This window comes from Amblyomma americanum, chromosome 1 (genome assembly GCF_052857255.1).
Source record: "Amblyomma americanum isolate KBUSLIRL-KWMA chromosome 1, ASM5285725v1, whole genome shotgun sequence".
In the NCBI taxonomy this organism is placed as follows: domain Eukaryota; kingdom Metazoa; phylum Arthropoda; class Arachnida; order Ixodida; family Ixodidae; genus Amblyomma; species Amblyomma americanum.
In genome coordinates, this window is record NC_135497.1 from 132982313 (window position 1) to 132997428 (window position 15116).

Sequence of the window (15116 nt, forward strand, 5' to 3'; positions counted from 1 at the left end):
GCTTAACATTTTAGAGGGCAGTTCCTCAGGATTTTTCGTTCACTTAGTTTGAAGCTTGCACACGCCTCATAATAAGAGCTTGTTCACATACTGACAGCTTAGAACTTGGACAGCTGTGTTTACTGCGGTTATTGGAGCCTGAATGTATGCTTTTGTATTTTTTCTATCTTTCTGGCTGCTCTTTCTGATGATTCTTTCTTACTTTTTTGACTTGCCGAAATTTTGTGTTCAGTTCGTTCATATGCTGTTGTTGCAGTGAAGCTTTGATGCTGCTTCGTTCCTTTCACCATTGTGTGCGTTTAATACTCCCCCCCCCCCCCCCCCCTCCGCTATAGTTCCATTCTGCGACCAGTAGGGCAATAACAGATAAATATACAACACATCAGCAACCAGACAGCAAACGGCATTGCTGTAAATACAGGTCTCGCAAAGCGGTTTTTTAAATTTTTTTTAAGGAAAGGAAGCGGCGCATTGTCTCACTTGGTGCGCACCCCAACCGCGCCGTGAGGGAAGAAACGAAGGTGGGAGTGAAAGAAGAAAGAGATAAAGGGGCGCCATAGTGGAGGGCTCCGGAATAATTTCGGCCACCTGGGGATCTTTAACGTGCACCGATATCGCAAAACACACGGGCGCCTTTTGCGTTTCGTCTCCATCGAAACGCGGCCGCAGCGGCCGGGTCGAAACCCGGGTACTCCGACTCAGTAGCCGGGCGCTCTAACCACTGAGCTACCGCGGCGGGTACAGGTCTCTAACAGTGTTCCTGCGTACATTCAACTTTTATCTTCCCACGGCTGCAGATTTTGACGCTTTTCAGGCAGTACACGTGATACTGACTCTTATCCTGCATTCCGCATCTCCATTCAGAAAACCTCCGTGTCGCCTTTGGTTCTCTACGCACGTGTCCCACTTTTCGCAGTAATGTTTATAGTGTTCCTGCTGCGGAAATGTGACACTGCAAACTGACCAGCAACTATGGGATGTACGACAAACTTCTGCCCCTTTCATTTTTCATTATCCTGTGTGGCACTAAGCCAACATCTTCTATCTCTAAACATCATTTTCCATCTAGCCGTCCTTATCCCATTTATGAATCATGATGTTCGAGTACCGTAGCGCCCAGAGCACCCGATAAGAAAACACTGTCCGGAGATGAGCCCTTCAATAAAATAATGGAAAGGTCGATCCGCTTAAGAAGCTCGCGGTAGCTTCGTTTTTGAATTATTTAAACATGGCAATGCCGCTTCCGGAAATTCTGGACATTACTACATATTTTATTTTGCCACTGAACGTTTCATAAAATAAGATGTTATAAAAAAAATTGGTCACGACGCAAGAAAGTCGCAGTGGTCGCGATGACAAGCATTTACATTTTTTGGATACCTCGACAAAGTGCGATGCAACATCCGCTTAAGGTAAGGCTGCCGCGGCTGGATGTGAGGCGCATTGAGGCATGTTATTTCGCACAACACTATCAAGATATCTTGATGCTGATCCCTGACATTATTGTGTTGTAAAACCCAGTTATCTTTTTTGAATTTATTGTGTTCTATGTGTATGCTTTCTGCGCTTGTGGCTGTTCCACCTACTGTCTGCTTATTTCCGCCGTTTATTCTTGTATTCAGTTTGTTCTGCTCTTACATGTATTTGTTTATTTTGCCCTTGTATTTGGAGTTCTGTATTGGCTTTTGCTTTGGTTTAGGTTTTATTGTGGTTTTTTTATTCTCGCCATATATTATGTACCACTACCCTCTGTAATTTTTCTGCGCTTGAGGGTAATAAAATGGAATAAAATTAAAATATTGCATCGGGCCAGCAAACCTTTAGTCCGCATAATTATACATTCTCATTACTAGAGCCGCTTCAATTTTTCCAGTAGCCGCGTTTGTGCTCAAGTTGTCATCATTTTGTGTATGCGTGTGTACCCACGAGCTGACACGACCGCCAGCAAGTACCTAATTCTGCTGTTCCAGCTAGCTTGGCTGCGCTCATCTGTGCAAATAAGCGAGCTAGCGAATAATTTGTCATCAGATTTTGCAACACCGAAAGCACACATGCGTTTTACGAGCCGAAATAATCTGTTGTCCTCGCTTTCCAGCTCTATTTTGCAGACACGTCGCGTCATTTTCAGTATAACTGCCCTGAACCTTCAGATTTCTGGACTGCACCAAGCACACACGGCCGATAAAGGCTATGGGGCATGAATACTCACGCTAAGTGTGCGCGGCTATCTATATATAGTGTTTCTGTGCTATAAATATGTGCAGCGGTTGCTCGCCCACGGTTATAATCCTCAGATTGTCTGGACACTGGCGCGTGAGCGGTGCAAACTTGTTCGCCTTTTTAATATTTTTGTAAATATTGTAAATAGTGTACAAACCTCTCCCCTGTCCCTTTATTTCCGCCGGCAGCAGCTCGGATGCATAAGATAATAGATAGCAACCACCGCGGCTGACATCTTTTCCTTTCCTTATTGTATTTTTGTAATAATAAACCACTACTACTAAGCGGAAAGGAGCCTGAAAACTTCTAAGCTGGAATTAAAAGCCGTATAGTTGCTTTTTGTAAGATCCCCATTATCATATCTTTTTGGAAAATGTTAAATACCCAGTCCTGCTTCAAAATGCTTTCACTGTATCCATTTGGCGCGGCGTCCTGTCCAGAGTGAAGTCGATTATCATAATATCTTCCAGACTTGAGGCGCACAGTCAGAGCGACAGATATTTCCACAAGTACCATATAATTTGAGGCTTACGAGCGAGAAAAGGTTTTAAGTTGAAAGCATACGCTCTCCTTTGTGACAGTGAATTTAAATCATAATCGTTCACTACTGCTTTGCCTAAAGCTTGACGACTGAACACATCTCGAACATGTGGAAGACTCCTTCGACCTATGTTAAAAAACAGTATCAATTATGATTCGCCAAACTAAACCAAACTGTACTATCTATGCTGCTCTGATTTTTATTTTTCGTCCTACCTACCTGTTCCTTCAGGCTTCGAAGTAAAGCTGTTTTGTGCATTTTTTTTTCTATGTATAATATCTGCTTCAGTTTTCGTTAACAGAATTTTGTCACAGCTAGCAGGAACTGCCACGTCAAATGTCTTCAGACTTTTCTTTTCGTGCCTTTATTAAATTTTCGGCAATTTTTTTTCATATACTAGTACACCAAAATCACAGTACTCTATCAACGAACGCAAGACCGGCCCTCCTGCTTTACCGCGGCACTAAAGGCTCCTCTTCAATCACCGTCTAGAAATCTTCGAGAAAGACAACGTTTTACAAATGCAAAAGAAGACTAACGGGCAAGAAATGTGAGGCCGTTTTGTGCCTGCCAGCTTCTTTTCACCCTTTCTGTTTTTTATTTATGAGGTACTGACGGCGCCTTCAAATATAATCACCCCCCCCCCCCTCCCCAGACACACGCACACCCGCAAAAAAAAAGCTGCTTTGCTTCTTTTAGTTCTCTTGCCGGTAGTGAAGGGAACAGGCGCCAGCATGCGCCAGTGGCACGTAGCTGTTTCATGGCACACTGATTGTATTCATGGATCATTGATTTCGTCGGAGAATTCGCTTTTATACACGCATTGGGTCCAGAAACAGAATGAAAGTTTCACTTGCATGTCAATGGCCGACTTTTCGCTTAGCTCTTAAACATCTTTGAGCCCGCAATGCACTGCATGAACCCTTATGTTTTGAGACTTAATGAGCCTGTAACTGCTTACGCCTGATAAAAGAAAGCAGTTATCAAGTTACTTTTGGTGTCAGTAGCGAACAGTAACCACGCGGTGGCCGCCCTAGCAATAATGATCACTTAGGGATCAATGTCACATTTTCTTACTGACCATAACATTACATGCCAATTTCAATGCAATTATTGGTAGAGGTTTTGCAGTAGATAGTGAGGTGCTTTCTTTTCGAGTTTCTCCCCTCAACACTCAAACCTGCTTAAGGCGGGCTGCCGAAGCACAATCATTCAAATCAGTGACTCAGGCGGAGCAATCGCCGACAGGTAACTTTAAGGCTAATCCCGCCTGTACATTAACACCAACACCACCACCTTCACACCACCTCCTGACTTTCGTATCAGTGAGGCAAATTGTTTGCCAAAATATAAGCACTGTACAAGTATTGAAAGTGGCCTTCGTACATGACCGTTTATGGCCTAATAGATTCATAAAAAATAAACTCTGTTTTGGATTAAAAAACAACCCTTCTTAGGCACGCGTAGAATAAATGATGTGGGTAAAGGGCACTTTACCTATTGCATTCTAATAAATTATATATTTAGATGAAGAAAAGGAAGTAACAGCATTCAGAAATTCACCACCACGATTTTTTTGTGCTTTTAATGGCATTAGGAAGGTCGGGATAAAACTCTCTCGACCACGTAATCCGCAAACGAGGCCGATAGTTCTAATATAATTTGCCTGGTTGAGACCGCACCGGCAGAGGTAAGGTTCAAAATCCTGTTCCTTCACCTCCGAAAGTATGGTCTCCAGCCGGCGGATAATAACTGAACTATCGGATGCGTTTGCGGATGTCGTGGTCCGGAGACTTCAGTCCCCGACTGTACATCGAAAGGTACGCAGACAAAACAACATGTCAAAAGTCGCGCAGTGGTCACAGCAATGGAAGATTAGCTCATTGCAGAAGTAGCGGCCAGCGAAACCTAACAGAGATACCTAATATCAAAGGAAGCCTTCCAGACGCAAAAGGTTATCGCAGAGCGGATACAGACTTATCACCTAGCTCATTAGGCGAGAAAACGTAGACAGTAAAGACCTACCAGTCTTGCGCCTTCTGCTGAAAGTCGCCTGCTTCGTTAAATATGCAGCCGGCAGCAGAAATAAGAAATGCAGGGTGCAAACGACGCGTATGAAATGTACCCTAAATGTTGGCCCTATCTAAACAGTCTACGGGCAGCGTGCAGGGAAAAAATAAGCGAATAGAACTTCCAGCGGGTAGAGGACTAACCCGCTGATGATAGGAAATGGGTGGAACTATAGCTGAGTCAGCTAAAATGCAGCGTTTGTTCGCCAGCACACAAGAAGTGGGAAAAAGAAGCAACGCGGTCAGCATGATAGAGTGCAAACGTACTGCGTCGCCGCCCTTCCGGGCCAGGGAGGGTGCCGTCAAGCGACAAGTGTTCTGGCTGCTGACACTCCAGCGTTCTCTGAATAATGTGAATGGGATCGCAAAGAAAATGAAAAGAAACAAGACGCAATTTTAACTAGCTAAAGAAAAAACATGAAAAAAAGCCGTGAGAAAGGCGTGGCTCAACAGACAGGGAAAACAGCTTCCGGGCCGTATTTCCCTCCCACTGGAGTAGTAGCCGCAGGAATTTTTCAGCTTACGCGCGCGCTCGCAAATGACTGTTACTTAGAGGCTGATTTCCAAAATTAAATTTTTTGCTTTTACGGTATGGCGCATTAAATGTTGAAAATGTACATTATTCACAGCAGCAAAGCTTTTTTACATTAGCTCTTGGGTGTAAATGCATATTTCTTCGAACGCTAACAGGCAAGAATAATAATAAAAAAAGAAAAACACGCGTGTATTCCTGTCTCGGTATCTTCTTTGAGCGCCACAGTAATAAATCACCGCAAAATTCCTCCTGTACAGTGAGCTCCCTGCCGTGTTTCTTTGCTCAGAAAAAAAAAATAGTACGAGAATGCGCACAGTATTTAACTCTCTGATTATAAAAATGCAAGAGCTCCCCTTACATTTGGAAGCAAGAGACAGTTGCGAAGATAACTTCCGCTTTCCAATCCCACATACAGAATTGCTTCTTTTTTTACTCTGCACCCAGCAGTCTGCGCAAACAGTCCAGGATGGAAGACCGACTGTTTCTAACGTTTTACTGCGCGTCCCTTTTCCCTAATCGCGTTGTTTAGTGTCCACCAGCTTAGCGAAGGAAAAGCTTTGGTACCCCAGACTTATTCTTTCTGTTAAAACGTTTGTTTTTCCTTTTCGGCCCGAAAAATAGTTTTTTTCTTTGCTTTCATTGCTACTCCCTTCATCAGGTGGCGCGTACGTGCTTTGTTTGAACAAAGCTTCCGGTCTCCACTGCCGCAAGGCTGGCTGTAAAAATCTACAGTAAAAGACGATTCCATTGGCGTAAAGGCAGCCCCTATAACTCCTGTGCCAGGAAGTGTTCTTAAGGCCTCCTTTTACAGGGCGCTCAGCAACAACATGCCGTTCTCTTCATACGTCGTTCGTCTAACATGGCGGCGTAGTTGTAGAACCGAAGAGAGTCGGCGGACAGGACAAAGCACACATCTACAGTCCATGTGAAACTCGGCAAATGCAGACACCATGCAGTGCTCTATCATGGTACGCATTTTGCTTTCGAAGCCATCAAAGTACAGCTGTTATATTCACATCACTGCACGGCCATTTCCTTCCTCCACTTTCTCTTATCAGTTTCGAAAAATGACATCCTATACACAGCTTACCAAGACTCAGGACCCTCAGAAACATCCGCCCACGCCCCACTGTGAATGATCGCGGGGTGCATCAAAGTTTCCTCAAGTTTATTTATTTATTTATTTATTTATTTATTTATTTATTTATTTATTTATTTGAATTGCTTGGATCAGAATTTCTCCCCCGCGGCTGTGGGATAGCTTGAGAATGTATAAGACTATTGGAAAAGTGTGGATGGAGCGGGGGAGTGGGCATATGAGTTATTTTAGAAAATTTTGAAGGGTGTGTTCGGATGCTTCTACTGGGTAAATGAATCAGCTACAAGGGGGGGGAGGCTGCATACAGGAACCACTGCATGTAGCAATCACGACCACGGCCCAAGCGCACGTCTGTATCCTATCGTGCGCTACGGCCTTTCCGCGAATGTACCTTTAGCTTTCAACATGAAGTGCGCGCATACAATCCCTGCTTCCGTCAAGAATCTCATTTAGAAGTAAGAATGCAGTGTTGCATTGGTTTGGCAAAATGCGAGGGAAAATGCGCGCACAGAATGCCACGTTACGTCGTTGTTCACGAAGACGGAAAGCTGTGGCCAGCGCCGATGACCCCAGTCTTCTGCAAAAGCAGCTATTTGTAGTGGCCCTATAGCAGTGTTATCGTACTTTTCGTAATCAATGTTACCTGTGTGGCTGACCTCACGTAATCAGGTACCTTGCGTAATTTCACTCAATTTAGGCGTGTGATTTCCCCTTACACACTGCGCATTGCTACAGCTGTTTACGAAGAGACGGCCCCGTAAGCTCGCCTTAAATAAGACGGAAGCATTTTGTTGTTTACTACTTGCTACTTGTTTTAATGGCATGAGAGTGCGAAATGAAAGGACCAAGGCCGAAAACCTAAACACACGTTTGCCATGAATCTTACTTTAAGGTGAACGTGTCCATTTATTCAATCTTCCGCGTCCGTGCGTTCATTCACATGCCAGTACACAGGATTAGGCCAGTGCACAGTCACGTCATTGAAATTATAGGAGATGCTGCTGAAATACTTTAGCACCAGAACGCCGCCGCATTGCCTCAGTGGTTATGGCGCTTGGCTGCTGACCCGAAATACGCGGGTTCGATAGATCCCGGCCGCGGCAGTCAAATTTCGATGGGGACAATTATAGAGGCCCGTGTACTCTGCGATTTCAGTGCACGTTCAGGAACCCCAGATGGCTGAAATTTCCGGAGCCCTTCCCTATGGCGTCCATCATAGCGTGAGTCATTTTGGGAAGTTAAACCCCCATAAACCCATAAATAATTTATTACAAACAGCGTTCAACTTTAGAACGGAAACACGGCACACATTCACACGCGAAGCACTCTACATGTGCTCAAGAGAGCAGCGGTTTATGTTTCACTAGTGTCAGAAGCAGCAGTAACTCCTATCTATCTCTGCCGACAGAAAGTACGCAAAGCATTCTCGCCTACCACTGTGTAAATTACGGCAAGTTTCAACGCCAAGAGGAAATAAAGTTTGACTGGCATCGCAACAAGCACCCGGCGTTCAACGTGAGAGCGACGGACGTTCCCACGCTTTCGTATCCCGCACTGTATATGCCGTGCCAAGCCACACTTCGCGCAAGTAAAACAAAATTTAAGCAGCTACCACAGAGGACAACGGCACTTCCGGTCAAAGCATGGTGACCGCACTGTAAATAAGTCGCCTCGTTGAGGCTCCAAGACAAAATAGACATCAGCAAAACGAACACGTCGCCAATATACTCAAGGCATCATATGTCCACCAACGTGGCTGCATGAATAATTAACGAAACGGAGCATCAAAAACTCGATATATAATATTTATATAAACTCATCATTCAACGCATTGCATTTTGTTTGGTCGTAACAACACGCTACAGGACATTCGAACTGTTCCTTGAACAGCTCTTCTTTGTCCGAGCACATGCCCGCAAAAAATACAAAAATATTGACGAAGCTGACAGCCATCCGTAAGGTGTTCAGTCATCCGGCTCCAATGCCATGGCTCTTCATCACGCTATTATCTACTTATGCAAGGCAGACGAGGCATATTTATGATCCTATTAGATAGTTCGACGTGATTTATCGCGATGGTTTGACTGTAGGTTCGAAAAAAAAGATAAGGTCATGCGCATGGCGGCTAATAAAAACTAAAAAAGAAGAACTAAATAAAGAACTTCGTGGCACTGCGTGATTCTTATAAGGTAAGCAATCATCAAAGGCTTTTTACGCGCGTGAATGGGGCCTTATAGGTGTGGTTGAGAAATGACGCGGCTCGGCAGGTATTACTCTTTCTGTGATTAGTTTGTTTCTTGCCTTTACAAATCAAACACCGGGATTAGGAACGAAGGAACCGTTTGAGGTGACAGAACATGCATAGCAGACAAATTCCGGTACCTCGCTCACAGTTCCCTGCCCGGACCCATGTGCAGCAAGAGTACGTACACTTCAAAGAGTAACCCCCCCCCCCCCCCCTTCCTTCTATCCAAAAAAAAGGGGTGGGGTTACACTGCACCAAAGGTTACCAAAAACTAACGTGAATAATTACCGCTCGTAAAGGCTCTCCCACTGATGTCCGTTCATTGTCCTTGGAAAACACAGCGCTTATCTGAAATTGCGCGTGAGTGGAGATGATGTAAAATCTCTACACTGACGATTAGGCTTCCTCTGCTCCATGCTTTAGGCTGTCCCAGCTCTCTTTACAGCTCGACTGACACAGCACGAACGAAACGTATCACGTCATTTGTATAAGCTCTTATTCATGAAATCACTTTGCGAACCCGACCGCGGCGGCCGCGTTTCGATGGAGGCGAAACTCAAAGGCGCCCGTGTGCTGTGCGATGCCAGTGCACGTTAAAGATCCCCAGGTGGTCGAAATTATTCCGGACACCTCCACTATGGCACCTCTTACTCTCTTTCTTATCTCAGTCCCTCCTTTGTCCCTTCCCTTACGGCGCGGTTCAGGTGTTCAACGATATATGAGACAGATATTGCGCCATTTCCTTTACCCAAAACCCAATTTTTTCCCCCAAGCTGTGCGGTTCTTTACATGAGTAAATGTACAAGTATGCGTGCGGGTTTGTGTCTTGCTTACCACGCGAGGTGAAATAGGATACTTTCGGTATCTCGCGCACTGGTTGCTACGTCTCATAGGGCTGTCAGGATGCAGTGACGAGGAAGTAGATTTTATCCACTTCTGGCGTACTTTCTTATGACGCAGTCACCTTGCTACAACAAGTTTTCACACACAAACGAAAAAAAGCACTCATTTTTGTAATTTAGAGCTATTTCTGCTCCACGAACCTTAGGTGGCTAATCCCAAGTTCATGCTAGTGTCTTGGCTGCGTACAACTCACAGAAAATGAGGCGCGAGCAGAAAACAAAAGACAGAGTAACAAGTACAAACGCCGACACACTAGCCAAGTTCGCGCCAGCAACTTCCAGCAACATCTTGCCATTGATGAGGCGTTCCCTCCGACAGACCGAGATATGCGCTAACTCTTTTCGAAACGACAGAAACTGACCAACGAGAGAAAGAAACAGCCGGTTCGTAGGCCATCGCACGGTTGGTGCAAAAGCCGACAAACTTACCAATAAGAACAGGGCGTGGATAGTAAAAAGATATCGATATATCGAGTCTCTATTTTGTGGCGTGAAGACCTAGCACGAACCAGCCCCACAGAAGAAAAAAACAGAAAAGAAAGAGCGAGGCAATGGAATCCGATTTTTCTTAGGCGCGCGTGAATGGTTTCGCTGTCAACATATATCTGTTCAACCCAGGGCCAAAAAAGGACATCACATTTAAAATGTAAACTGCGTGCGTACAATCCAGGATAGCTTTACGGCTGTTGCAGTCTTCCTGCCTCTTGACATCCGGCCGCTCTAGTCAACGGTAAACGTTACCATGGCCATGCTGACCTGATGTGAATATCGACCTCTGTTTGCCTCCAGAGCAACAAAAAAGAGAAATATAAAACGTCTACAGTAGCTGGTTCAGGTCATGATTTTTTTCTTGCAGTTCTGGGTTGTTACGTCCGGAAGCGATTCATGGGGTACGAGGGACGCCGTAGAAGAGGGGCCCGGAATAGTTTAGTGCGCCTGGGTTATTCAGTTTGGCTCAACGTCTTCTTTCGCCATTCTTCAGGCGCACACGAGCGCCAGTTCTAGCGATATTATAACTCAGTGTGATATCTGTAGTAGTCATTTCTGGACGTCCGCGAGTATTATCTGGATCAATTAATATGCAGTGAACCGTACATTGATGGATCTTTGTTTTCGTGGTACATATTTTCGTTTTGTTTTCTTGGGGAGCGGAAGGGAAGGAGAAGTGAAGGTGTGGGGAAGGAGCAAACTTAATAAGCAGAAACCGGCTGTATTTCTAAAAATTAAAACTGGGTAGAAATCGGGTTTTTCAATAAACTGTTCCCCAATTCGGCTTATTTTCTTTCGTCAACGCTGATTAGTAATGCTCTTTAAGATTTGTTTATTTGCGCGACGTAAAGTGCTTTATATTACTTGCATAAACAATCTATAAATAGGAAGTCGCACTAAGATGCTATTTAACAAATCAGATCGTTAAGATTTTATTTCGTTACATCACCATCCCCATGAGTAGCATTCCGCACTTGTTCTATACCTGTTGCCTTTTTACAAACACTGCAAACACAATTTTCAACTAAGCCGCCGCGGTGGCTCAGTGGTTATGGAGCTCGGCTGCTGTCTCGAAAGACGCGGGTTCGATCCCGGCCGGGGCAGTTGAATTTCGATGGAGGCGAAATTCTAGAGGCCCGTGTACTGCGCGACGTCAGTGCACGTTAAAGAACCCCAGGTGGTCGAAATTTCCAGAGCCCTCCACTACGGCGTCCCTCATAGCGGCTCATAGCGGCAAAGCGGCTCATAGCCTGAGTCGCTTTGGGACGCTATACCCTCACAAATCAAATCAAATCAAATCAAACAATTTTCAACTCGACAAATTTCACCTGGAACTGACTTCGAGCAGGGTGTCTTTACCTTGGGTAACGCTTGGCGCAACGATATCCTTGATACCAATGAGGGAAGTACCTCCGTTTTAGCAGCTCGCTTTCACCAGATACTTTTCGAAGTGAAGTTTGAGATAAGCCACGCCTCTGATGTTCATGTTAAAGGAGGTATGCAAACACCAACGATTAACTTCAGACACCATAATTGGACAGGCTCGAGATATACACAAAAGTTTCCGTGCAGGAGGTTCTGTTCTTTGCACAGGTAATCTATCTTTTCCTAAATGTTCTTTTTTTTTACAGCTTAAAATCAGGTTTCAATCATATTCCTATGAAACCTGCTCGGAATTAGGCTTTAACCGAAAAAGAATCGCACTCAGTGCGTCCGGCGCCTGACGCAACCGGGTGAATTTTTTAACCTTTGCAGATTTTTAATTAAAAAACTGTAGGAGATATGTCGATGCAGCTTGTTCAGGTGTGCTGTATAGCAAGGTGGACATTACGTATGTGATAGAGCTAAGCAACCAGGCGATTAATTAACTGGAAGAAACTAATAAACTTTTTTTTCATTTTAGGGAACTAGATTATATTGTGAAATTGAAGGTCGTCAATATCGAAGGTGAGCCCGGTTTTCATTTTTATTTTTTTAGCGGCAATGTGGTTCGAAATATCGAACGTCGAAAATACTGTATCGAAAACTCGTTGAGCTGTCTTTCCTCCGTTGCGCATCTTCGAATTGGTGTCGCTCGCATTTCTGATGCAGCAAATAGAGACGCCATTTGTGCATAGAAGCAGTTAAGGTGATCACAGCAACGATAATACGAAGTGGCACCATTCTACAAATATGCAACGCGGAAAAGCCAACACGTACACTGAGCTTTGAAATGCGTAATTTTGACGTTCGATATTGCGAGCCACATTCCCCATAAAGGAAATTTAAACACTCGGCTCACCTTCGATGTTGACGGCCTTCAATTCTGCAATATAATCTTTCCCCCTAAAATCAGAAATTTCAACTTTATTAGTTAATTTTAGTCAATTAACCAGCTAATTATTTAGTTCTATCGCGTGCATAATAATGTCCGTCTTGTTAAACAGCCTGCCTGCACAATCCGCACCGACGTATCTCTCAGTTTTTCGAGCAAAAATTTGTAAAGAAAAAAAAATCACCCCGTATACAAGCATTAAATTGCGCACCCAATACACCGGCATAGCTAAGCAAAATCACTAAATGACAAAAAGTGGTAGGGTTTTAAATTTAGCCTAAATTGTCCATTTCTCGCTTTTCCATTTTAACAGCTTACTCCTTGGGAGCATTTTGCATTTAGTGGTTTGGTTTGGTTTGGTTTATGGGGTTTAATGTCCTAAAGCGACACGGGCTATGAGGGACGCCGTAGTGAAGGGCTCCGGAAATTTCGACCACCTGGGGTTCTTTAACGTGCAGTGACATCGCACAGTACACGGGCTTCTAGAATTTCGCCTCCATCGAAATTCGGCCGCCGCGACCGGGATCGTACCCGCGTCCTTCGGGCCAGCAACCGAGCGCCATAACCACTCAGCCACCGTAGCGGCAGCGGCGGCGGCGGGGTGTGTGTGTGTGTGTGTGTGTGTGTGTGTGTGTGTGTGTGTGTGTGTGTGTGTGTGTGTGTGTGTGTGTGTGTGTGTGTGTGTGTGTGTGTGTGTGTGTGTGTGTGTGTGTGTGTGTGTGTGTGTGTGTGTGTGTGTGTGTGTGTGTGTGTGTGTGTGTGTGTGTGTGTGTGTGTGTGTGTGTGTGTGTGCGTGCGTGCGTGCGTGCGTGCGTGCGCGCGCGATCGCAGTTTTTTCACGTGGACGCCGCCGCCACGTACACGGAAGCGCGATTTAGTTGTCCACTGATCCAGGGAGCTAGTTATGCGCCTTTCCTTTCCTCAAAATTAACGGAATTTACTATGCTGTCAGCTACAACGCCAATGAACCCATAGGATGCCGGTGGCGTTATTGCTCCGGTGCTGCGTTTCTGCCAACACGTTGTACATGCCAACGCATGTAGCGCACATTTCTCTGTCACTACCGCCACGTAGCTCAAAGCACGGGTGAGGTGTCCGCTGACCCTGGGAGCCAATTATGCGCGTTTCCTTTCCTTTCGTGCTTTCTGCGCACAGAAGGAGGTTGATTAAGACGACGATGCGCAATACACAGGGCGAGAGTGTGTTGCAGTTTAACAGGAGGCGTGATAAGGTGCAGCGATAGTCTAGTGCTCTCGTGCACTGGTCAGCGAAGCTGATCTGTTCGTGGAGCCGCGGGTTCGAATCCTGGTCGCGGGGATGTTTATTTTATTTCTACAGGCATCTTAAGATCAGAGACTCCCCAAGATTATTGCCGAAGCCCGGCAATAAAGAAGGAAGTTATTGGTTGGATTCGACTGCGTTAGGCAGTGATTTCGCACTGAAAGAGCTGTCTACCTCGAATACTAACCACTTTACTACTACTGTCAACCGACGCGAAGTTAACGCCCTCGTGCGCGAAGAAAAGGCCGCTTTCTTCGTAAATTTCTATGCTAATTAGTAATGTGTCGTTACCTACTCCGTCCGTGGATAAACGCTGAAAAGAGGTATCGCACCCTGCAGATGATAGCACTTACCACATGTAAATCCCAGACTACTTGCTAGTTCTAGAGTAGGCTACCCCACATTACAAGAACTTCCTTGTTTCGAAAGCGAGGGAAGCGGCGACGCCGTGTTTTGAACCGTACACCTTGGACACAAACTGCACAATGTGCCGCCGTCTCGTAAGCCCAGAACACGCCACCGTACAATCCCGCCGAGGCGTGGGAAGGTTCCTTCGGACTTTACAAACAACCTCTTGCTCGCACGGTAGCTACACGACAACGCTGAAAGCAGATCGCACGCGACTGCGAGCCTCCGATGCGATATCGGGTAAGCAGCAGAGAGCGGACGGTAGCGCGGCTCTCGCCGGGCCTCCTCCATACGCGGTGAGTGAGGGAGGGGGGGGGGCCTTTGTTTGGCAATACGTACCTTCTTTTTTCATCCCGGCACGAAAACACTTTTTGAGGCGGCAGTAGCGACACTGGTTTCGTTTGTCTTTGTCCACAACGCAGCTCCGGTTGAAACGGCACGAGTACAAATGGTTCTTGCGAACGCTGCGGCGAAAAAATCCCTTGCAGCCATCACAGCTGGCGGCGCCGTAGTGTTTTCCGGTCGCCCGGTCACCACAAATGGCACAGAACTGACTCAGCACGGATGGGGTGCCGCTTTGTTGGCTGCTGTACGCCAGCTCAGAGTCTGCGGAAGGGAGAAAAAATAAACACAAATATGGTTACTGTGCTTCACCACGCCGAGAAAGTCTCGCGCACTTTTCATCGCGTCTCAAACGCGCCGGATATCCGAAGGAGCTAATTGGGGAAGTTTTCTACCAAATCGGCTATCGTGCAGCCGCCTTTTATAATTCTTTTTCGGGATTTTCTTTTCCCCCGGGTTCGAACCCAACCGCGGCGGCTGCGTTTTTATGGAGGAAAAACGCTAAGGCGCCCGTGTGCTGTGCTATGTCAGTGCACGTTAAAGAACCCCGGGTGTTCGAAATTATTCCGGAGCCCTCCACTACGGCACCTCCCTCCCTTTATTCTTTCACTCCCTCCTTTATCCCTTCCCTTACGGCGCGGTTCAGGTGTCCACCGATATATGAGACAGAT

General features: G+C 45.7%; 1 protein-coding gene across 6 annotated transcripts in view; it reads right to left on the reverse strand.

Annotated features, from left to right (window-relative positions):
• Hnf4 (Hepatocyte nuclear factor 4) overlaps positions 1 to 15116 on the reverse strand; it is a 121893-nt gene that overhangs the window by 21030 nt on the left and 85747 nt on the right. For all 6 annotated transcript variants that reach the window (XM_077646930.1, XM_077646931.1, XM_077646929.1 and 3 more), the window contains one exon: positions 14443 to 14709. In XM_077646930.1, coding sequence (XP_077503056.1) covers positions 14443 to 14709 — 267 coding nt within the window. The remainder of the gene's footprint in view (positions 1 to 14442; positions 14710 to 15116) is intronic.